At 42.5% G+C, this 23214-nt stretch overlaps 1 protein-coding gene across 1 annotated transcript in view; it reads left to right on the forward strand.

The window, feature by feature from the left end:
* Positions 1–23214, forward strand: part of poc1b (POC1 centriolar protein B) — a gene marked incomplete at its 3' end in the record, with an annotated part of 99197 nt that overhangs the window by 1715 nt on the left and 74268 nt on the right. The window contains exons 4-10 of the mRNA XM_080737182.1: positions 2378–2557; positions 3349–3456; positions 3924–4039; positions 4167–4300; positions 4898–4966; positions 5633–5785; positions 8121–8198. Coding sequence (XP_080593308.1) covers positions 2378–2557; positions 3349–3456; positions 3924–4039; positions 4167–4300; positions 4898–4966; positions 5633–5785; positions 8121–8198 — 838 coding nt within the window. The remainder of the gene's footprint in view (positions 1–2377; positions 2558–3348; positions 3457–3923; positions 4040–4166; positions 4301–4897; positions 4967–5632; positions 5786–8120; positions 8199–23214) is intronic.

The following is a 23214-nucleotide window of genomic DNA, read 5'->3' on the forward strand; positions in this document are numbered from 1 at the left end:
CTGGCTTCATCGGGAATCGATTCCTTTGCTAAGAGATACGTTACATAGTTTAATTTATATAAATGTATTTGTGAATACATTTTCTCCATTGACTTTAATTAAAAATTAAACTTTTTCCAAATATGGAGATGACTGACATCATAGATGTCTGATATTATAGACCACGTGAGACTGACGCTGTATGTCCATATATCGGCATTCCATGATATGGGCTTAATATTGATGACATCAGGGATCTCCATATAGGCATTAATTTATTAGTGAATTAATTTCCCCCATTGACTTGAAAGGGGAAAATTCAAATGGTAAGACGAGATTCATTTGCAAGTGTGACTCACATCATGGCAACCACACTTGCAATTTCCAATTCTGCGATTGGCTGGGTATGTATGTCCTGGTTTGTTTAACCCTCGTAGGGTCTTCGGGTCACTTTGACCCGGTTTTCAATTTTCAACATCAAGAAAAAGTATGTTAAAATATGATTTTTTCCATGAAACTTCTTCTGCTTGGCTTATTTACTGTACTAAACATGTGATATGAAAATGGTACATGTCATGCATTTGCAACACCCCCCTGTATCAACATATAACACCCAGGGTCTTCGGGTCACTTTGACCCGGCCATTCAAAGTGTATGCAAAATGGCTAATATTTAGACCGTTTCTTTCTGAAAAAACATTGGACATATGGATTTTTTAGTACATAATTTGCTCACCATTACAAACTACATTGATAACAATTCATTCTATATTATCTCCGCCAGGCCGGGATGGCCAAAGGTGAGATATTATGTTTTCGTTGCTTCTGTCTGTGAACAGCTAATCTCAGTCACCGCTGGACCAGTCAGCGTGAAACTTTACATGTACTCCCCCGGGAGGCCTAGGAAGATATTCAACCCCAAATCGTTCTGTTATTGCGCCACCATGAGGCAGAATTGAGCAAAACAAGTTTTGGGGGACATTTATAAAACCGATTTTCTTTGGTCATTTGATCAATGTTATATTCAGATTGGCCACGATTCCAAAGATGTTTACGATTTTTGCAGGAGTGGCACATTTTGCTACCAAATGGGAACTTCAACCCTATGCATTCCGTGCATTCCGACGTGATTTGTAGCATTTTTCTTTTATTTTGAGTAGCCAATTATGGTTTACCCTCTTTTTCTCCCCAATCCAGTCCTTATGCCAATTGATTCCTCCCCTATGTTGTCACTGCTGTTGTATCCTACCGAATCACCTGACAGTGAGGAGCCCCCACCGAGAGGACGTAGGGCCTTCGCCCTTCGTCCTACTCCTCCCTCCAAAAACTAGCTGCCGCCCAGCCTGGCTGTAGGAATACATGTAGTGACAATTATCAACCTCTCCGCCCAGCTTCCCTTCCCTCAAAAAACAATTGTGTTTACATAGATGCCCCACGATTGATTCAAATCCACAACCTCTGTGGTGGCGGCAGGGACACTGTGCCATCCGAGCACCTGTAGCACTTTGTGTAAATCAGAATGGGACAAGAAATATTTGACATATAGTTCTTGATCAAATGACAATAGGGATAATATGTACCAATTGGTGTGAGATTTTGTTGGTAATACCAACAAGATATTTTGCAAAGATCAGTCTCATGGTGGTGCTATAAAAGACAGATGGGAAAGATTTCTAGTGGAGTTTCTTTCTAGGCCTCCTGGGCGTATGTGTGCCAAGTTTGATACTGATGTGGTGCCTGAGATTAGCTGTTCACACAACGGCCTGATGGTGGCGCTATAAGAGGCCAATGTGAAGAATTTGGGGAGGAGGTTCTTCCTAGGCCTCCCGGGAGTGTGTGTGTGTAGTTTCACACTAATTGGTCCAACTTGCCTGAGATAAGCTGTCCACAGACAGAGGAGTGAAAACATAATCCCTCACCTTTGGCCATCCCGGCCTGGCGGGGATAATGAAAAATATTGATTGAATTGTTAGTAAAGTAGTTAGTAATGACAATCAAATTGTGTTTAATATGATTTTGGGGGATTTCTAACTACTTTAGAATGGTTTAATATGAGCCGGGTCAAAGTGACCTGAAGGCCCTGGGTGTGACTAAAACACGAGGATCCTACGAGGGTTAAGCCCATAGCTCAATCAGGGACCAGCATCTCTGGCAACATCATCATTAACAGCCAATGAGGGACTATCATTCCTGGTGATGCCAGTGGTGATGCCAGTGGTGAGCACAAGTAGGCCATGTATGGCCTACTTGTGCACAAGTAGCCATACATGGCCTACTTGTGCACAAGACGCAAGTTGGCACCTCGACAGAGTGCAGTTCTAGTTACATACTTTTTCTAGTTATTTTAGTGTTCTAGGATTATTGCCCATTTATTGTTTATGTTCATGCGTGTGTTGCAGTAAAGCAGAGTCAACAGTGATCAAAGCTCACATGGCCGCAGTGAGAAGTGTGTGCTTTTCTAACGATGGCCTCACACTGGTGACCGCCTCAGACGACAAGGCAGTCAAGGTGTGGAACGTCCAGCGCCAGCGCTTCCTCTACTCTCTCAACCAGCACACTAACTGGGTCCGCTGTGCTAGGTAACCACTAGCATCACACAGTCACTTCAACTTGGTATTGTGTGTTTGTGTGTGTGTGTGTGTGTGTGTGTGTGTGTGTGTGTGTGTGTGTGTGTGTGTGTGTGTGTGTGTGTGTGTGTGTGTGTGTGTGTGTGTGTGTGTGTGTGTGTGTGTGTTTGTGTGTGTGTGTGTGTGTGTGTGTGTGTGTGTGAGGGATGGGTCTTATTAGGATCTGTCAATACTACACTCTTATTGAAACTGCTTAGCGGCTCGGTAGCAATACCTAAAGTTACCAAATCTTTACAAATCTTAAAAAATATATTTGTAGCTAAAAACAATCATCTTTCATTTATCAGTTTGTTGACCTGTATGAATGTGAATCAGGAGAAAAAGGAAGAAATACAGCATGCTTCTCAATCTCAATAAAACAATATATAGCCTTACCCTGTTTAAAGATTCAAGAAAGTATCACTTTGTGAGTGGTGGTCACACCGTCTCCATAGCGTGGCCGTGTGTGGCCGTGTGTGTATGCGTGTATCCGCCCTGTGTCTGTGTGTGTCTGTCTGTGTCTGTATCTATGTAGCGTGAGCTAGGCCTGCAATGCCCTTGAGTGACCAGAGAGGTGCTGTTTAGCAGCCTTGAAACATGTATGCATGCACGCATGCATGCATGCGCACACACACACACACACACACACACACACACACACACACACACACACACAGCCTTGAAATGAATGGACACCACCGATCGGTTGACACTGGTGTGATTTTTAAAATGTAATTCTGCCATCTGTTGCTTGACTGCTGCAGGTTCTCTCCTGACGGGCGACTCATTGCATCATGTGGGGACGACCACACCGTACGGCTATGGGACACCTCCACCAAACGCTGCATCAACTGCTTCTCAGACTATGGAGGGTAAGGACCTCTTTATTAACCCATTAAGACCTGGAATTATTTCATACTTTAGCTGTTGAAAAATAGCAGATATACAAGTGTGAGCTTGTAGATCTGCTATTTTTGAAAAATCTAGATTTGTTTTGGCAAATCTTTGAATATATATATTCCAAAGCAAACCCTTTGTAACTCAAATCTCTGCTTCTGGGGGTCCCTGGAAACAACATATTTTGAGATGGGGTCTGCAGCCAAATACATGTAAATTTGACATGAAAAAGTTTGAGAACCACTGATTTAGAAGAAGGATTTAAAAAACATTTATATAATCAGGTCAAAAATATTCAAAGATTTGCACAGATAAGTTAATAATTATTCCCTGCAGGTTGAAGTGTGTGTGTGTTTTGGGTATGCTGTCTATTGTAGCCTACTGTATATGTTCTATACTCACTGCAGAATGAATAAATGTAATTTTGATGTAACCACTCCAGATCTGCAACCTTTGTGGACTTCAACAACAGCGGTACATGCATAGGGTCGTCGGGATCGGACAACACCCTGAAAATCTGGGATCTCCGAACCAACAAGCTAATACAGCATCACCAAGGTGTGAACGATTGTAAATGATACACTACTGTACACATGATGCAAAAATGGAAAGTTTTTCATGTTCTCCTTCGGTGCTCAATAAGGATTTCATTGGTTCATGTGTGCCTCTGACCTTTGGATCACAGTCCACGGTGCGGCGATCAATAGCTTTTCCTTCCACCCGTCCAACAACTACCTGATCAGTTGTTCTAACGACGGCACTGTGAAGATCCTGGACCTGCTGGAAGGACGCCTCATCTATACCCTCCATGGACACAAGGTGGCGCTTTTGACTGGAGCACACACAATGAGCCACTTGTACCACTCCTGTTATACACTTTTATTACATGTCAATAGGGCTGTCACGATTATGACATTTTACATGACGATTAATTGTCACTCAAATATTAACAATTTAATTGTGTTTTTGTCATTGACAATTACATTTCTGTTTGGCTTGTAGGCTTTGAAGTTGCACATGGCAGATATGACACATAACCTAAATAATATACAAAGAAATCACTGACATATTTGATAACTTTATACTTAAAAATGAACATTGATAGTGGAAATAGCAAGAGCTTGTAGATCTGCAATTTCCACTATTTTTGAAAATGTTTGAAAATATGTACATTTTTCAACATGGAAACGATTATGACGATTATGACAAAATAATTGTGATTATGTCAAATAATTGACATTAGACGATTTAAGTAATAATTGTGACAGGCCTACATGTCAACCCCGAGTTCATAATAATTTTCAATAGTTTCCACTGTAAAGATGATTGAAACGTAGTCAGCTTGCTTTCTCAACAAAAGGTAGCCTTTCTGTTACTGTTTACAATCTAGTTTACATTGATGATGTTTCTCCTCAGGGTGCTGTGCTCACTGTGGCCTTCAACAGGACGGGACACTCCTTTGCTTCAGGGGGAGCAGATGCACAGGTAGGTGGTGTGGTCATGTGGAAAGAAGAAATACATTAAAACAACATTTTCCTTCTGGTAAACACAGACGATACATAATTATAGCACCTTGCTGTCAGATCACATGACATTAGAGCTGTGCAGCTGAACATGTTCCATCTATTCTGGAGCTGGTCACAGTAGAGGAGCTGATATAATAACTCGGGCAGCGGATGATACATTACGGAGATTGAACCATGTGACCTTCAGTGTGTTAATGACATCGGTCCTCTCTCTCCCCAGTAGGGGTGGGACGATTTGACAAATTCATGTCACGATTATTGTGACCAAATAAATTGTGATTTATGATATTATCGCGATAATGAAAATATCCCCCAACATCCAATATCCTGGGGCAGAACATTTACAAAAATATAGCAGATCTACAAGCTGGAGCTCTGGCTAGAGATTCGGTAGAGAATAATAATAAAAAAGACAGGTCCGTTTTACCAATTATTGAGGTTTTAATTATTTAAATGGTACTAGATGTGCAGCTCGGCAAATAATTGGTGAACTGATCCCAGTGCATGACGGAGGATAATTTCTCGCTAAATTTAAATCTCCACGATACGATTATTGTGAGTGTTTTTTTTTTCTCACGATAAACGATAATGAGGATTACCGTCCCATCCCTGTAACTCCCCCCAGGTGATGTTGTGGAGGACCAACTTTGACACCAAATGCTACCGAGATGTCCTGAGCGGTCACAGGAAGAGGTCCACGCCGGACCCTCCACCCCACCTGACCGACATCCACCCCCGGATACCCCACCTCCACAGCCCACAACACACAGCCATTGAGGTCAGAGACCAACAGGACTTTTTACACAAAGGAGATTTGAGTTCTTAAAGGGATCCCTGAGTAATAAGACAAATATGCCTTAATACATTATAATTGTCCTCTAACTACAATGTAAAATTAAAAACACCTCAATTATTTTATTTCTTCTAGAAATAGCTAATCTTTCACTCAATAGGGGAAATGCCCGTCGCAAGTTGATGATGTCATAAATGTCATGTGTGATCTATCCCTATGGAATTTATGGCCTGCATGTGAAAATAAAAACAAACGTAATACTTCCTATGGTTAATATGAGCATCAAATCGATATTTCAAATGTGTTTGTGTGCTTTTTTTGTACATACATGCCATAAATAGATCACACATGACATTTATGACATCATGAACTTGCGACAGGCATTTCCCATACTGAGTGAAAGATTAGCTATTTCTAGAAGAAATAAAATATTTAAGGTGTTTTTAATTTTACATTGTAGTCATAGAGGACAATTATAATGTATTAAGGCATATTTGTCATATTAGCCAGGGATCCTTTTAACTCATTGAGTGCCTATCCCGAATTAGTTCGGGATATATTATCGCATTCCAGAGATCCTATCCCGAACTAGTTCGGGATATAAAAAAAAAATAAAAAAAAAATATATTTTTTTTGAAAAATTCTTTTTTGATTTTTTTTTTTTTGACCCCATCAAATCTAGTGAACATGATTTCAATCGCGATTTTGCATGTTCCACCCCCATACAACCCCATCTAACATACAGGGCAGCCATGTTTGTTTACATAACATGTAAAACATAATGGCGATTATCTCAAGAATGCCTGAACGGATTTCCAATCGGATTTTTTTGTTTGAAAGCTGTGAACAAACTGCACAAATCCACTCCAATGCAATCCAGGATTGCATTGGATTTTTTAGAGCTCATTCTTCTCTGTTTTTTTCCCATGCATGAGGTGTGCAAGGTTTAATCATGGCTAAGTTGACGAAAATAAGGCTTCTAAAATGCTTGGTAGCCAATAGCTAACTTCAAGCTAACTTCATCCTCTTCCTGTACATGCACAAAGGAAAGTGTTCAGGCAAGTCATGGCTGCAGGGCTTCTGCATATACCAGCATATCTCTATGGGATTTTCTATGGCCACTGGGCGCCCTCTAGTGGTGACTAGGGTGGCACTAAATGAGTTAAGAATCACCTGGGTGTCTGCAGTCTGTAGTCTTTTATTGTTGAACCGACACTCTTGTTTAACCACACGAACCCTTCTGGACTTGTAGTAATAGGCAAACAAAAATAGCTCATCTACAAACTCACAACGAAAATAATCAGACTTTATCAGATTATAATTTGTTTAATGTACAATGTAATTCAATATCTTTGAACACGCTTCTTGATTATTCAAATAATCTCCAAGAACTGGGAGCACGTTGGGAAGACGTGGCATCTATGATGATGAATCTAAAAAGGAATCTGTAGAATAATTGCTGAGAAAAATGGTTGCAGCCAAGATGTAATTTGTTGCAAAAAACCTGCTCTACAGGCTCACAACGTGTCACATCGCCTTGCGTTGTGAATTTGTAGATTTGCTTTTTTCTTTTTTTTTAATGGCGTCACAATATGATATTATCGTCACAATGTTGATATCGAGGTGTTTGGTCAATTATCTCCCAGCCATAGTTTGTACACTAGCTCAGTGGTTCTCAACCTTTTCAGGCCGCGACCCCCAAAATAATCATATTTTAACTGGGGACTCCCCACCCTGATGTAGAACAGATCTACTTGCTCACAACGCCTCGCAATGTATGGCGTTGTGAGCATGTAGATCTGCCTCAAATATTAGAGGCAGAGGTATTAAAACGTATTAAAAAGTCCATAAACTATCACTTTAAAAATGTGCAGATACCCTCTACTTTGTTAGTTTGTTTACTGTTGAGTGAGAAAACATTGTTGCACATTAAGTTAATCATCTGGGGACCATCCATCCATCCATCCATCTTCAACCGCTTATCCGGAATCGGGTCGCGGGGGTAACAGCTCCAACTGAGACTTCCAGATTTCCTTATCCTGCGCAACTTCCTCCACTCTCTCTGGGAGTATACCAAGGTGTTCCCAGGCCAGTCTGGAGATATAATCCTTCCATCTGGTCTTAGGTCTGCCACGGGGTCTCCTCCCAGTGGGACGTGCATCGAGGACCTTCCTAGGAAGGCGCTCGGGGGGCATCCGTACTAGATGCCCGAACCACTTTGGGGACCCCCCAAAATAATTTGGGGGGTCCGGACCCACAGGTTGAGAACCACTGCACTAGCTGGATTAGTATTGTTTATTGTGATGTGTTGTCTCCACAGATTCGACCCTCCGTAGCAGACACCCAGTCCACTGACCCTCATATCATAGAGCTGGGCCAAGCGTTTGATTCTACCAAGGTAAGTCCCACACAGCTGCTAGGGGTTAATCCACCTAATCCATGAAAAGTTTGAAAGGTTTCCAAAAAAAAGAAAGAATTGAAAATAGCCAATCTACAAGATCTGTGAACTTGTAGATTTGCTACACCAACACTATTGTGGGATGAAATATGAAGTCATGCTTGAGAGGCTAATTGGTTCATTGATATATATAAAAAAAACTATATTTAAAATGCCAAAATACGCTGCACAATCATTCGATTAATCGAGAAAGTAAATCATGACAGCTAAGAAAATAATAGATTTTTGCATTGTGGACTGGAGACATGGAGTCACATCATCATGCCGTAAGTTATAGACAATTGCTAGTGTTGCAAACTATTCTTTCTTCAGTGTTAAATAGTTGATAGCACTGCAAATTAGTATATTGCACCTAGGTACTAGAACATTCATTTTATCTTTTGCCTGAAAACAAAGTGTATGTTGCATAGAACGTTAGTTCTATTAACAACAAACATATTGTATAACCATATTGTTGCTGTCAGACAGAAAGTATTAAAAAGACCCTGTGATTGAATAATATACCATATGGCCACTGGGTGGCAGTACAGCCTTTAAATTGTTCCACAAGGTAAAGTGCATCTGTGTGCTGTCTCTGTGTCTAATATACATCCAGCCACACATACATGTTACAAACACATCAGTGCCAAGCAGCACTGTGGTGTGCACATCTTTTTCTTCCTTCTATATTCATTGCTGAGTAGGCATACTCTTTTTTTTTTCACCAACATGCTTTTACGCAAAGATCATGCTGTTGCTTCCATTCACACCTGGGTGCTGCCAAGCACTGCTCCAATCTTCCGCTGGTGGTTCCTGAAGGTCTCCGTCTCCACTCGGTCCGTGGTGGCTGTTTCTCAAACACTGGGGTCGGGACCCATGTGTGGGTCGCCGGTCAATTATTATTTTTTCCTATGAGTCGCGAGCAAATATCCCCTTTATTTTTGTTCTACTTCCTACATTCTGTTTTTAATTATTTCAAAAGATTTAACATTTTCATGAATGAAAAACAAATTCAGATTATTTTCTAAATACTTGCATGATTAAATACCAAAAATCGAAGAAATTCCATGAGTCCTAAAACAAATGTTTAAGAAGCAGTGAAAATAGACGATCTACAAGCTCACAACGTGGCACGAAGTGACGCCCTGTGAGCTTGTAGATCGGCTATTTTCACTCGTTTGTGACCCGGGCAAACGTCAGATTTCTCTTTTGGGTCTTGAGCTAAAAGGTTTTTGAACCACTGATCTAGAGGCTTTGTACAGTAGAGATCTGGCCTTTTCTGCGACGTTTCGGTCACAGGTCGGTCTATAAACTTCAAGTTATGAATGACATAAGTCATAATTGGACTTGCCTAGAATAAACAATACAAGAAGTGGCTGGTCGTAGCTGGTCTAAGGTCCAATCCTTCCAGAGCCCTCAGCTTTTCTACAGTCTGCCTCCATAAAGGAAAACACAAACAGGAATGGACTTTGCATGGTCCTTTAGAATATCTGTGCGAGTGCCTTTTAGAAGCAAATTATATTTCTCGGATCTTGTCTTGCAGATTTACATGGGGCTGATCTGGGATGTGTGGGGCTTTGACCAGGATTTGAACCTGTGTTGCTTGAAATACTGCATGTGAATTAGTGTAAACTTGATCCGCTTGTTCCACATAACGCTGATCCTGGATAAGTAAGCAGAAACAGGAGTTTAAAGGATTTCCGTCCACATTTCGACTCTGGGTCCGTTGAACTGGTTTTGTTGAACGTGACAATCGGCTCCCGTCAGAACTCCCATCACTTACTTACTTGTTCAGTGTGGAGTTTTCTGAACCCCTTTGCCTGCAGTGCACGTGCACAGTTATGTTATCAAACAGGGCTAACATCCCTTGCTCAAGTCACAACACAAGAACACACTCAACATAGATTTCTTTATACAGATTTTTAAGCCCTGGCCTAGATACTTAGTCGTACAACAAACAACCGATGTACATGCGTTGGATGTGAGTGTGTAGAACGCCAAATTTTCCCAAAATATATATGGACGTCAGAGGACTCCCAATACAGAACATACTCCACTTTTGAATGTTCTATACCATTGGTTCCCAAACTTTTCAGCTTGTGACCCAAAAGAGAGAATTTCTTCGATATTTCCTTGATTTCTTCATGAAATTATTGAAAGAAAATTGTTAAATTTTGTTTTTAATTCATTCAAATATTAGCTTTTTTGGGAATGTTTTATTTTTTTAATATATTTTGAAATAATAATAATTAGAAACAAAATGAAGGAAACAAAAATTAAGGGAACCATAAAAATGTGTCCGCAACCCACAAATGGGTCCCGACTCCCGACCCACTGCTTGGGAAACAGTGTTCTATACAGTGTTCTATATACTGTAGGACATCTACTGTTAAATAGGTTTGTGTGTGTGTGGTTCCTCTGTTGGCATCTCATTCACTCCCATTGGCTGCCGTGTGGGAGGGAAGTCATGAATGGATCAAGTGGAGTGGAAGTCATTTAGAGTCACGATGGCCAACTCTGATAAAGTGGCGTTGGTGTTCAGCTGCAATGCAGCCATTCACAAGTTACAGCCTTGGCATTCGTGTTTCACATTCCCTCCGCTGTGTGTTGGTGTTGTGTTGTGCAGACATGAATTACATGGATGGTATTGTTGTCATGCAGATATTGAAAATGTCATGAGAAGACAAGAATTTAATGTAGTCACTCTGATATGCATGGAGTGGAAATATTGTCTAGCTCAACTGTGAGTTTTAGCATACGGTGCATTACATAGGCACAGATCTAATCACAATATCCATAAAATGCAGCTCATGACCTTTATCACATGCTATCTCACTTCTGCCTTTGTGTCTCTCTCTCTCTCTCTCTCTCTCTCTCTCTCTCTCTCTCTCTCTCTCTCTCTCTCTCTCTCCTGCACGGCACTGCCTAAAGAATATTAAAAAGAAGTACTAATTTAAAGGCTAAATAATGTTGATTTTTGTAGGAATGTAGAGCGTAACAAAGTCCCTCATAGTCCCTCATTTCGCCTTTGTTCCCATTTTCTAAACCCAAAAGGATTAGCGTGCTCCGTTGAGGTTGTTTGCAAATCCCGTTCTCCATTTGCCGTTGTGGTTAGTAAATAAGCTGGTTTTATGGACAAGTCTAATATGTTTGTCTGTTATTTCGTTTTTTTTCATCGGCTCGGTCAACTCTGCCTCCTTCTCTGCTTCCACATTTAGTCCAGTCATTATATGAAAAAACCTAAAACAAATTGCAATAGTAGCAAACTCAACTGATTCTGTATCCTCATTATGTCCTTAGTGAGGGAAAAAAAGTCCCAAGGAATCCCATCGGGGCAAAGTTTTGAAAACGACCTACCTACCTTCACTGCAAAACAAATGCTTGCAATGGATTCAGAATAATTAAAACCCCCTAGTTTGACCCCTCACATCCCACTTAAAGCAGATTTTTTTGGGAGTCATTTTTCCTTTATAGTGTAGTGTATAGTAAGTGAAGGTAGGTAGGTCGTTTTCAAAACTTTGCCCCGATGGGATTCCTTGGGACTTTTTTTTCCCTCACTAAGGACATAATGAGGATACAGAATCAGTTGAGTTTGCTACTATTGCAATTTGTTTTAGGTTTAGCCTAATTTTGGCCTAAAATTACTGGACTAATTATTACACTGTAGTGATAACCTTGTCCGTCCACAAATGTTGTTATTCTTATTTGACCCTTAGGCTCACTAAGATTGGCTGTTCTCTCTCCCCCTCTCAGTTGTTTTAAGGACATATCAGTGTTTTCAGGTTTGGTCTTGATTGTGAGCAATAATACACCAATGATTATGAGGCATTGGACACTGGATATGTTTTTGTGTCTTGCATTTGGCATTTTCCTTACAGTTGCCTAGTAACCAATGACTTATTAAGAGTAGAAAATCTGCATTGGTTGACGGGTACGTTTGGAACTGATGGGGTTCAGATTATGGATGGACAATTTGGACAATATGAAAATGAAGTCACGATTAATGTGGCAAAAACAATTGTGATAAATGACATCATCGCAACAATCCAAATATGCTTAAAGCTTAAAATGGCACTTATGTTAAACCACTTGAACCCCCAGCATCGCTATTCTGGGGGGAACGTTCGACAAAAATAGGTATTTTTGGCGAATCGTTTTTTGTGTAGAGTGAAAACAAGAGCGTACCAAATGAGCTCTTTACAGGTCCGTTTTATCAAGCATAGAGGGTTTAAGTGGTACTGAAAATGCAGCTCAACAAAAAGCTAATTCATCCTAGTGTATGAGGACAATATCACAATGAATTGAAATTTATTTTCTTTTCATCATGATAAACGATTATTGTCGATTTATTGTCCTATCCCTAGTTCAGATAAATGGGGTTCTTCAGAGATGATCCTAATAAAACTAAAACAATTGTCAGGGGTGAACCACTTTTTTGTAGCACTGTATATCTTGGCTGGACTGCAACAGCGGGGTCCTGTCCAATATTTCAAATTAAAGCCATCCGGCTGTATACTGTACTATAGGTTTCAACCCAAGTGGGTCAGTGTGGGGTGATTGGTGGGGTGAGGAGGATTTAAGGGGAGACATAATACAGTTGAGTGGCATAAACAGAGGTAGAGCAGGGGTCTTCAGCAGGGGGTCCAGGACCCCTAGGGGGTCCTCAGAGTTACTACAGGGGGTCCTCCAAATCTTTGTGTGATCATGTTTGATCACTTGAACCCTAGCGTCCCTATTCTTAGTGGAGCATTAGCCAACAAATACAGATCTACAAGCTCACAACGCCTTGCAGCGGGAGGCGTTGTGAGCTTGTAGATCGGCTATTTTTTGGCACAGAGGTTTGGTGTAGAGGGAAAAGAAAAGCAGACTAGAAGGTATTGACAGTTCAAGAAAGTGGTTAAATATATGAAAATAATACACATTAATCCAACCTACACAGATGATAGTGCTGTCAAGTCTAAACTGTTTACCGTAAGAAATAATCCATGTACATTTTTAATCTGCACCACAATTTTATACAATATGTAGTGGGGGTCCCTGCTTCATTTCTCTCTCCGCTAAGGGGTCCTTGGCCTGAAAACGTTGAAGACCCCTGAGGTAGGCGGTGTGAGAATTAAGTGGAGATGAAAACACACAGCAATGGAGGGAGCGGAATGAATCCACGTGCCTGTGCTCTGGCCCTTGGGGGCCCTTAGTCCTATTAATAGACTAACTAGAACTCTGCCTGTCGCACTGGCTCACTACATCCTGGGCGCACGCTCGCGCGCGCACACACACACACACACACACACACACACACACACACACACACACACACACACACACACACACACACACACACACACACACACACACACACATACACACTGTTAAATATAGACTCATTCATTCATTCATTCATATACGCATAATATAGTCGCAATTTGCTCATTGCTTTCTGTTGCAGAGGCATGCATAGCATACGGCGTGCAGCTCCTCCTGCACAGCCCAACTCCCACGCTCCAGTACACGGCACGTGTGTTGTTACCTTCATATGTTCACTGGCTGCAGCTCACGTTGGCAGATGCATTGGGCTGTGCCATACTTTTTACTCCTCCCTGCCATAATGTGCGCACGCACGTACGCGCACTTAGGCTCTTAAAGAACAGGCTGATTCACTTACATTCCGTAGGTTCGACAATGTGAAATGACACAATTCTAAATCGGTTTGAAACTTCAACATTTTGCTGAGAAATACAACATTTATTTTTTGTCACTCTATTTTATTGATATCATTACGTCAGAACAATGGGATTTAGGTGAAAAGAAGAAAAAAGGAGATGGATATAGGGTTAGGGTCATGGTTAGGGTTTGCCAATCCTACTGAAGAAGTCAGGAATTGTACCAGTCTGGGTGAAAGTGCTCAGGAAAAAAAGTCAAAGCCCTCAGCAAAGCAGCCTTCTCGCAATCATCTTGATGATTCAGTGGCAGATTATATTATGTGTCTTTGGCTGCATTCTCCTGATGGAGTTTGGCTGAATTTGGTTTCTCAGTTCTCACTCTATTGCGACAGAGCAGGGAGATTAACGGGAGACGGATTGAACGCTGATTGGAAGCACTGAATAAGTACGGCTCGCGGCAAACAAGAGCCTATTGTGCTACTGTGCTATTGTGCCAACATCTGTATAGTATTGCTTTATAACTGCAGCACTTGAACTGGCTAGTATTTTCCCCCAAACACCGCACGTTTATTAATGGGGGAAATTCTTTTTCAGCTTCATTTGGCTGCTGCCTACTCGGATGGTCCTTGAGCTATTGAGCTAGTGTGTGTGTGTGTGTGTGTGTGTGTGTGTGTGTGTGTGTGGGGGACCATTAGCCTATCTTTTAGTCACAATGACAGAGGAGAAGGCTCTATGTACAAGCGAAGATGTTGGTTTGTAGATTTCACCACTGTACTACTGATGTTAAGGTAAACCTGTTTAGAGCTTACTGCACCCCTCTCTATACAGCCCCTCTGTGGGTGAACTATAAGAAAGAGAGCTTACGGAAGCTGCAAGTAGCCTATAATGACTGTCTTCTAATTCTGTTAAAGAAACCCAGGAGCACAAGGGCCAGTGAGCTCTTCTGTACCACCTTCATGGCTCTGTTGAGGAATCTGACCTACAAGTTCATGTGCAGACTGGATTGCTCTTTGAATGGATTAATTGGACTGATGTCAGACCCTGGCCGTAGCTCTGTCAGGTACACGTCTACCATTAGAGGACGCTGGCATGAGTGCCTCTTTTAGATTAGTTACCTGTGGGGCTGGGTAAATGTACCGTTTCTTTTTATTATTATTATTTTGTGATGTATTGTTTTTACCCTGTGGTCCATGACCATGAGCCTGTAATAAAGTTTATGATGCGACGCGTTGTGTACTGAGGGACCCTTAGCCTATCTATTGGTCACAATGCGAAGCGTTGTGAGCTTGTAGATCTGCAATTTTTGTTATTTTGGAAATAAGTTAAGTGGTTAACTGTACCCATCTACTGCCACAACGGCACGCAATGAATGCGCACGCACGCACGCACGCACGCACGCACACACAAACACACACATTCACACACATTCACACACATTCACACTCTCTACGTTCACACACGTGATCCAACGCCCCATCCTCTAACACAAGTTCACATGCTTCATGACATTATGACATTAAACATTCATTTTCTCAGCCTCACACACATCATCACATGTGCCCACAGTACACGTGACGTGTCCCATTTTGGGACCGACGTACATACAAGGGGGTATACATGTATGTAGACTGTCCCATGGAACCCTGGGTGTCCCTGGACCCCGCTTTGAGAACCACTGCTCTAGGGCAGTGATTCTCAACCTTTTCAAGCCGCGACCTCCAAAACAATCATAATTGTGCTTGTGCATGGGGACCCCCCCCCCCCCCCAACCCTGACAAGCACTTGAGTTGTAAGAGTTGAGCCATTACATTTTGTCTAACACGGTTCTATTGTGAAAATAGCGAGGCGTTGTGAGCATGTAGATCGGCTATCTTCACTATTTCAGCCTCTAATATTTGCCAATTTGAACAATGTCATTTTAGAGGTATTAAAAAGTCCTTAAATTGTCACTTAAGAAATGTGCAGATACACTCTATAAACTTAAACTTTATGTTGGTTTGTTTACTGTTGAGTGAGGAAAACAATGTTGGACATTAAGTTAATATCTGGGGACCCCCAAAATAATTTGGGGACCCCCCCAGGTTGAGAGCCAATGCTCTAGGGAGCAAGTAACATGGCAATCCACCCGCTAGTTTTCAATTTATCTGGTGTGCAAAACAAGTGGACATTTGGACCCTGGTGTCATATCGGTCAGGACACTGACTGTCTGGTTGACAGTGTCAATACAGTTATTTGCCATCTTGATTGTAGTTCAGACATGGTTGTAATTACCTCTCTCTGTCAGGAGAGTGACAGTGGCATTACAGGGAAGGTAAACAAGCAACGCTAATTTACATATATCGGGACATACTGGAGCTCATTAGAAGCCTCTCAACCACCCTATAGCTAAATCTATATATATTTCAACTTTTTATATGTTTTCGTAAGTTGCCCTACTACCTACTTCAAACAGAAGTGTCACGCAATATCACAAAAGTAGTGAAAATAGCAGATCGTCTATTTTCACTATTTTAAATCGTTTTGTTTTTAAAATAATTATAATCATTAAAAAACACTATTTTGGCCTACAAGGTTAACTTTCCACCTATAACAGCCACGACAAACACCCTCAAGAAGAGCATTCTGAGTCACTGCTCTATCGCAACACACTCGCGCACATGGACACGCACGCACGCACGCACGCACGCACGCACGCACGCACGCGCGCACGCACGCACACACACACACGGAATGGTTCTGAAGACACATGGGTCTGTGTGGGCCTAATGGCGGCAGGAAGCATGAATACAGGAAAAGACCCCCTTCAGGCAATCTACATCTCTCTTTACTCTCTCTCTCACGTCTCTCTCTCCGTCTGTCCTTTTACCCAGAGAGCCATTAGGCTGATGGACAGGAAGCAGACGCAGGGTAGAAGGTAGAGCACACTGAGGAGGGGAGAGGAGAGCCTGGTTCCCAGTGATGGGGGTTGACAGGGACAGTCACATCAGAGCACCATCACCCTGCTCTGCCCTGGGCCAAAGGGAACAACACGCACTAGCAGCACTCGCGCACGCACTTGTTGATTGTACTGTATAATTAAAGTTAAATGTTGTTTTCATATGTTTAGTAATATGCAGTATATCGTCGCTGTCAGGCAGAAACCTCGTATCTCCAAGTTTCAAATTTGTATGTTTTCTTTCCCGCAAAGTAAAGCCCTGCTTCATCATACAAGGCCATCGCACAAAAGCAGAAACACAGTAGATCTACAAGCACACAACGCCTCGCGATGCGAGGCGTTGTGTGCTTGTAGATCGGCTGTTTTCACTAGTTTAGTTAATTTTTTAAATGATAAATACAAAACAAACGGTTTTGGACATACAAGGTTTCCACCCGACAACGACGATATGCTTATAGAGAATCAAGATTTTCATTTGTCTCTTATAAATATATATAAATAATATATAAATATATATCGGTTGAAATACTGGTAATTGATGGTTCACTACTCTCCAGAATCGGGATTGGCCCCAGAAATCAGGCATCGGTATAGCGCTCTAGTACATAGTGTATATGTTACAGTACGTTTGGGTAACTCAGTACGTTCATTGTAAGAGCGCTTGTTTTGTCGTTCACCACACACCAATCACCACCAGATGGCGACGACAGCCATTCACTAGTGAAGGCGCTGACGTCACTCGTTTGCGACTCTCTTTCTTTATTTACTAGCCTAGCTCGGCAGTGTTTAGCCATTAGCTTACTATGAGCTAGGGAGTGCTCCATTGTAGTCACTTGGACAGGGCGTTTATCGTGGGCTTGCCCAGGCCTTACGGCCTGGGCATAAATATAACGATTGCATTCACCACGGCTTCGTAACTCGCGCGGCGCTCCGCCGGCCGCGCGGCCCTGGCCCGCTCTTCGCGGCCACTCGAGCCTGCGGCGCTCGGGGGAGAAGAGCAGGACCAAGGTCCGCTGGCCTTCGCGCCGCTTGCAATGTCGTGGACAATCGAGCGGCTCCGCCTGGAGGACGTTCTTGTGGCTCAAAGCGACCGCTTGTTCCGCCCCGTGCCGCACGACGAGTGCTCCGTTTCTCGACCGTACTGTTTCTCTATCAAACCGTGACATATACACTAAACAGATAAAACCTCTACAGCACTTTCACACAGCAGTGTTTTTAATCTAGCTGTGTGTGTGTGTGTGTGTGCGTGGGCACTCGCTTGTGCACACAATGAAACGAATGCGCTTTGCCCTTCTTGCTGTTGAGGGAGTGTGTGCTGTGCTGTGCCTGGGGTGACGTATTCTGCATCAGTGTGGTGTTGCCGCATGCTTTCTCCTCACTTTCTTTCTCCCACCTCTCATTGATCTGCATTTCTCTGTCTCCCAACAGCATTCTCTCTCTCTCTCTCTCTCTCTCTCTCCCTCTGTGTATCTTTCCGTCCCTTCTTTGTCTTTTTACCTCTATTCATCTTCCCCCCCTTCTCTCTCTCTCTCTCATGCTTCAGACATCTAGCGTTAATGCGAGCTAGTGGCTTTAGCATTAGAAGGGCTCAGTGCTTCTGAATGGAGCAGAGGTTACGTCATCTCTGGAGGAGGAGGAGGAGGGGATGCCCATTGATGAGAGCTGTGCTCTTGAATGAAGCTCTCCGCTCCCGTTCTCCATTCATTTCAGTCATGGATTTGCAGCAGTGAAGCAGTCCTGTTTTGGAAGAGCAAAATGCTAACTTGTTAAGCGGGTAGCTTATGTTGATAGATAGATTGAGAGAGAGAGAGATAGATAGATTAGGGCTGTCACGATTATGACATTTTACATGACGATTAATTTTCTCTCAAATAATTGAGATTAGCGATTTAATTGTGTTTTTGTCGTTGACAATTACATTTCTGTTTGGCTTGTAGGCTTTGAAGTTGCACATGGCAGATATGACACATAACCCAAATACAAAGAAATTAAGGACATATTTGACAATTTTACACTTTAAAAATAACATTGATAGTGGAAATAGCCGATCTACAAGCTCACAACGCGTCGCAATGTGACGCGTTGTGAGCTTGTAGATCTGCTATTTCCACAATTTTTAATGTATAGACATTTTTCAAAATGTAAAAGATTATGACGATTATCACAAAATAATTGCGATTATGTCCAATAACTGCGATTAGACGATTATGTAATAATTGTGACAGCCCTTAGATAGATAGATAGATAGATAGATAGAGTAATGACATTTGCAACTGTTACTGTAATATGAACGTTCTCTTAGTATGTCTACTCCCTGCCACATCTTTCCATTTTAGTGAATTTCACTTTAAGCAAGCTTTGTGCTCTGTGCCTTTTTGGAGCGGTGAAAGCGCTCCCAATAGACAGGTATGTCCGTGGGTATGTGGGTGGCTGGCTGGGTGGGTGGCTGGCTGGCTGGCTGGCTGGCCGTGTCCGTCCGTAGCCTGGCAATACCTTGAGTGGCCACACACAACACACTAGTTAAAGGAGGGGCGCTGTTTTGTGCAGGCCAGGCACACTCACCACTCACTCACAGGCACAGTTTACACTCACTCACTCACTCACATAGTGTACAGCTGCTCAAATTCACCGCTCCACTTCGAACCGAGGTTCGATTTTTTCAAGGACACTCGGATAGCATAAGCGTGTTTCTGTGTTAATGGAGGGTACCCTGTGCCCGCCTGGCTGAATCCAGTCCGTAGATGTTTGTGAGTGTATTGGACCTGCATGTGTCTTGTGTTGTTGCTGACAGCGAGAGCAAAGGCAGGACGGCTGTGTCAGGACACACAGGGGGATAAAAATAGACACACGTCTCTATTACAGCTATCAGGGACGCCTCAATGCCACGCGGTGTCTTCTTGTTGTTTCTGCTTCCTGTCCACTCTTTGTTTGACCATAATAACACATCAACGTGCTGGAGCACGGCTGGCCGACGTAGTTTTTCCAGAGGGCCTTACTGACTTTGATGAAGTGAGTGAAGGGCTGAAACTTGAAACACATAGTGCTGACGGTTTCACAATGACAAACGTTTTATAGTTACTTATTTGAGAACGTACAGATGTGCCATTTCAAAACTTCACACATCCTGCCATTGGCAAGACAGTAGGTTTCCAGTAGATTGGCAGAACATTGAGCTTCTCGAGATCAGCTTTTTTTTGATATTTTTATGACCTTCTCTGACTTTGAAGTTTAAATCAACCTATGAAGGTGGACTCTAATAGAATTGAATTGAATTGATTCCTTTGCTTATAATCAAGTGATATTTTTGTATTGATATTGTTGGGGAATTTATATACTATGCAGTGCAAGGTACATGTGTTTGAGTCAATACACAGACATATTTTTGTTATCACTGTCTGCCTGCTTCAGCTGCTTTATTAAGAATGATGAAACATGATGACACATACAGTATGATATCTGGCAGGGTCACACTAACCAGCTACTGGACTGGCCACTAAAGATCTCTGATTCAAATAAAGATGAGAATAAGAAGACTGGACATATTAGGAGGACAGCAACCTAGATTCTGATGATGGAGGCAGGATGCTCATATTATAAGAATAGATTTGATTCTGTCTGCTTGATAGGGAAAGGAAGAGAGTATATAAGGAGCTGTTGGCCCCTGCTCTCCTGCATTCTAGATTAGACCAAGAATCAATGGTGCAAATTGTACATGCAGACTGGTCTGTCATCACTGCTTAAAGTGCCTTCCACCACCATTATCTACACTGTTAAAGCTAGTTAGCTGTGGCTGTTTAGCAAATCGTATTAACTGAATCAAATTATTTAAAAACAAACAAATGCCAAATTTGGATTACGTCTAGAAATTATCCAATTTAATTGTAGAGAGACTGTTTAGAAAATGTTTAAATAAACTAATCTAATCTAATCTTTAAATCTTTTCGTATCAATTTGCATATTTATAAGAAATAAAATAAATAAAAGATTGTTATATATGTTCCGTTAATTGCCCAGCCCTAGTAGAAAACATTTAACCAAATGTAATTATATCTTAATCAGAATGTCAAATACTCTTCATATTATGTTGAAGTGAACATGACTTACTTATGTTACTTACTTACCTGTACTTGCTCCTTTTTTTCCCTCTAGTCCAGATGTCTTTGTTGAAAATCTACAAGCTGTGAGGAGCTCAGAGATCTGTTATTTTTGCTGAATATGCTCAGAATTGCGACACACGCTAGCATTCATGCAGTTAAATTACAGGCACAAGTAACAGGGTCTGTAGCTAATGAAACGAGGAGTGAAGAATTAAGACAACGATTAAAAGATTGAGATTGTTATTAAAAAGACACACCAAAGCTTTTTGTGGATGCCACTTGGTCTCTCCTCCAGTGATTCGAGTGACAGGCGGACGTGATCAGAGAAGATGCAAGTGTCAAAAGCATTTACACTGAACCGATCTGATGGCAGCTGAGAGCCACACAAGGCCAGGGAAAGGCAGATTCGGTAGATTTAGCGACCCAGTCGGTGATTTACCGGCCCGGTCGGTAGATTTAGCGGGTTCAGGTAAGGGTTCAGGTAAGATTTAGTGACCCAGTCGGTGATTTACCGGCTCGGTCAGTAGATTTAGCAACCCGGTCGGTAGATTTAGCAACCCGGTCGGTAGATTTAGCAACCCGGTCGGTAGATTTAGCAACCCGGTCGGTAGATTTATCGACCCGGTCGGTAGATTTACCGGCCCGGTCGGTAGATTTAACGACCCGGTCGGTAGATTTAGCAACCCAGTCGGTGATTTACCGGCCCGGTCGGTAGATTTAGCGACCCGGTAGGTAGATTTAGCGACCCGGTTGGTAGATTTAGCGACCCGGTAGGTAGATTTAGCGACCCAGTCGGTGATTTTGCGGCCCGGTCGGTGATTTAGCAACCCGGTCGGTAGATTTAGCGTTAGCGACCCGGTAGTGTGCCTTGCTCATGAGCACAAAATGATGTCGGTTCATGGTGCCTACGTTAGGGATGGGACGATACACGATATTATCGTTTATCGTGATAAAAAAATAATTTATTGTGATATCGTCCTCCGTCATGCACTGGGATCAATTCACCTTTTATTTGCCGAGCTGCGTATTCATCCAGGACCACTTAAACCCTCTATTGGTAAAATGTACTTATAGTATGATACAGTCTTTTTTTTTCTCACTCTACCAAATCTCTTTGCCAAAAAATAGCCGATCTACAAGCTCACAACGCGTCGCAATGCGACGCTTGTGAGCTTGTAGATCTGCAATTTTTGGGCAAATGTTCTGCCCCAGGACAATGGATGTTGGGGATATTTTGATTATCGCGATAATATCGTAAACCGTGATATCTTTGGTCATAATAATCGTGATATGACATTTTCACATCGTCACCATCCCTAGCGTACGTATATGTGGCGTTCATGTACTGTACATGTCTGTGCAGTGTGCACGGGTGTGTGTATCGTTCATGAACACGATATGCATTGGTACAGTACATGTGATGTGCATGTACCTGTGTGTGTGTGTGTGTGTGTGTGTGTGTGTGTGTGTGTGTGTGTGTGTGTGTGTGTGTGTGTGTGTGTGTGTGTGTGTGTGTGTGTGTGTGTGTGTGTGTGTGTGTGTGTGTGTGTGTGTGTGTGTGTGTATGTATGTGTGTGTGTGCACTGGGAGGTGATTAGATATCATTAGGTTAGCTTTGGTTTCTTGTCTGCCTCTCCTGTGTCTCTTCAGACATTCTCCGTGACGCCAGCTGGACCAGACACAGTGTCTTCTACCCATAGAGCCCCTGTCTGGACCAGACACAGTGTCTTCTACCCATAGAGCCCCTGTCTGTCCAGTTGGACCAGACACAGTGTCTTCTACCCATAGAGCCCCTGTCTGTCGCGGCAGACGCCAGCATGCATTCATGCACGCTATTTCTGTTGGTGCTCGTGTGCATGTATGGGCACTGATGTTCGTGCTGGGGGGGCTTTTGTTGACTTTTGTGTGTTTTTCTAACCCAGGGGTCTTCAACAGGGGGTCTGGGACCTCAGAGTTACTACAGGGTGTCCTCCAAATCGTTGTGTGATATTTTATACTAACCACTTGAACACTAGCGTCCATATTCTCAGAACTTTAGCCAAAAATAGCCGATCTATACAAGCTCGCGCTGCGAGGCGTTGTGAGCTTGTAGTGACATCCCTAGAAGCACCGCACCGGGCTGCTCCCATTTGAACCCATTATACGAAATGAGAGCATTCATTCACAGCAGCTGCGACCCGACGCAAAGATTACGAGGGCATGAATTGAGGCCCACTCCGCGGCGCTTACGCAACGCTTCCCGTGTAACTGAGGTGGGGTTAGGGTTCAGGTAAGGTTTAGATTAG

Source organism: Nannobrachium achirus (genome assembly GCF_963921795.1).
Source record: "Nannobrachium achirus genome assembly, chromosome: 11".
NCBI lineage: Eukaryota > Metazoa > Chordata > Actinopteri > Myctophiformes > Myctophidae > Nannobrachium > Nannobrachium achirus.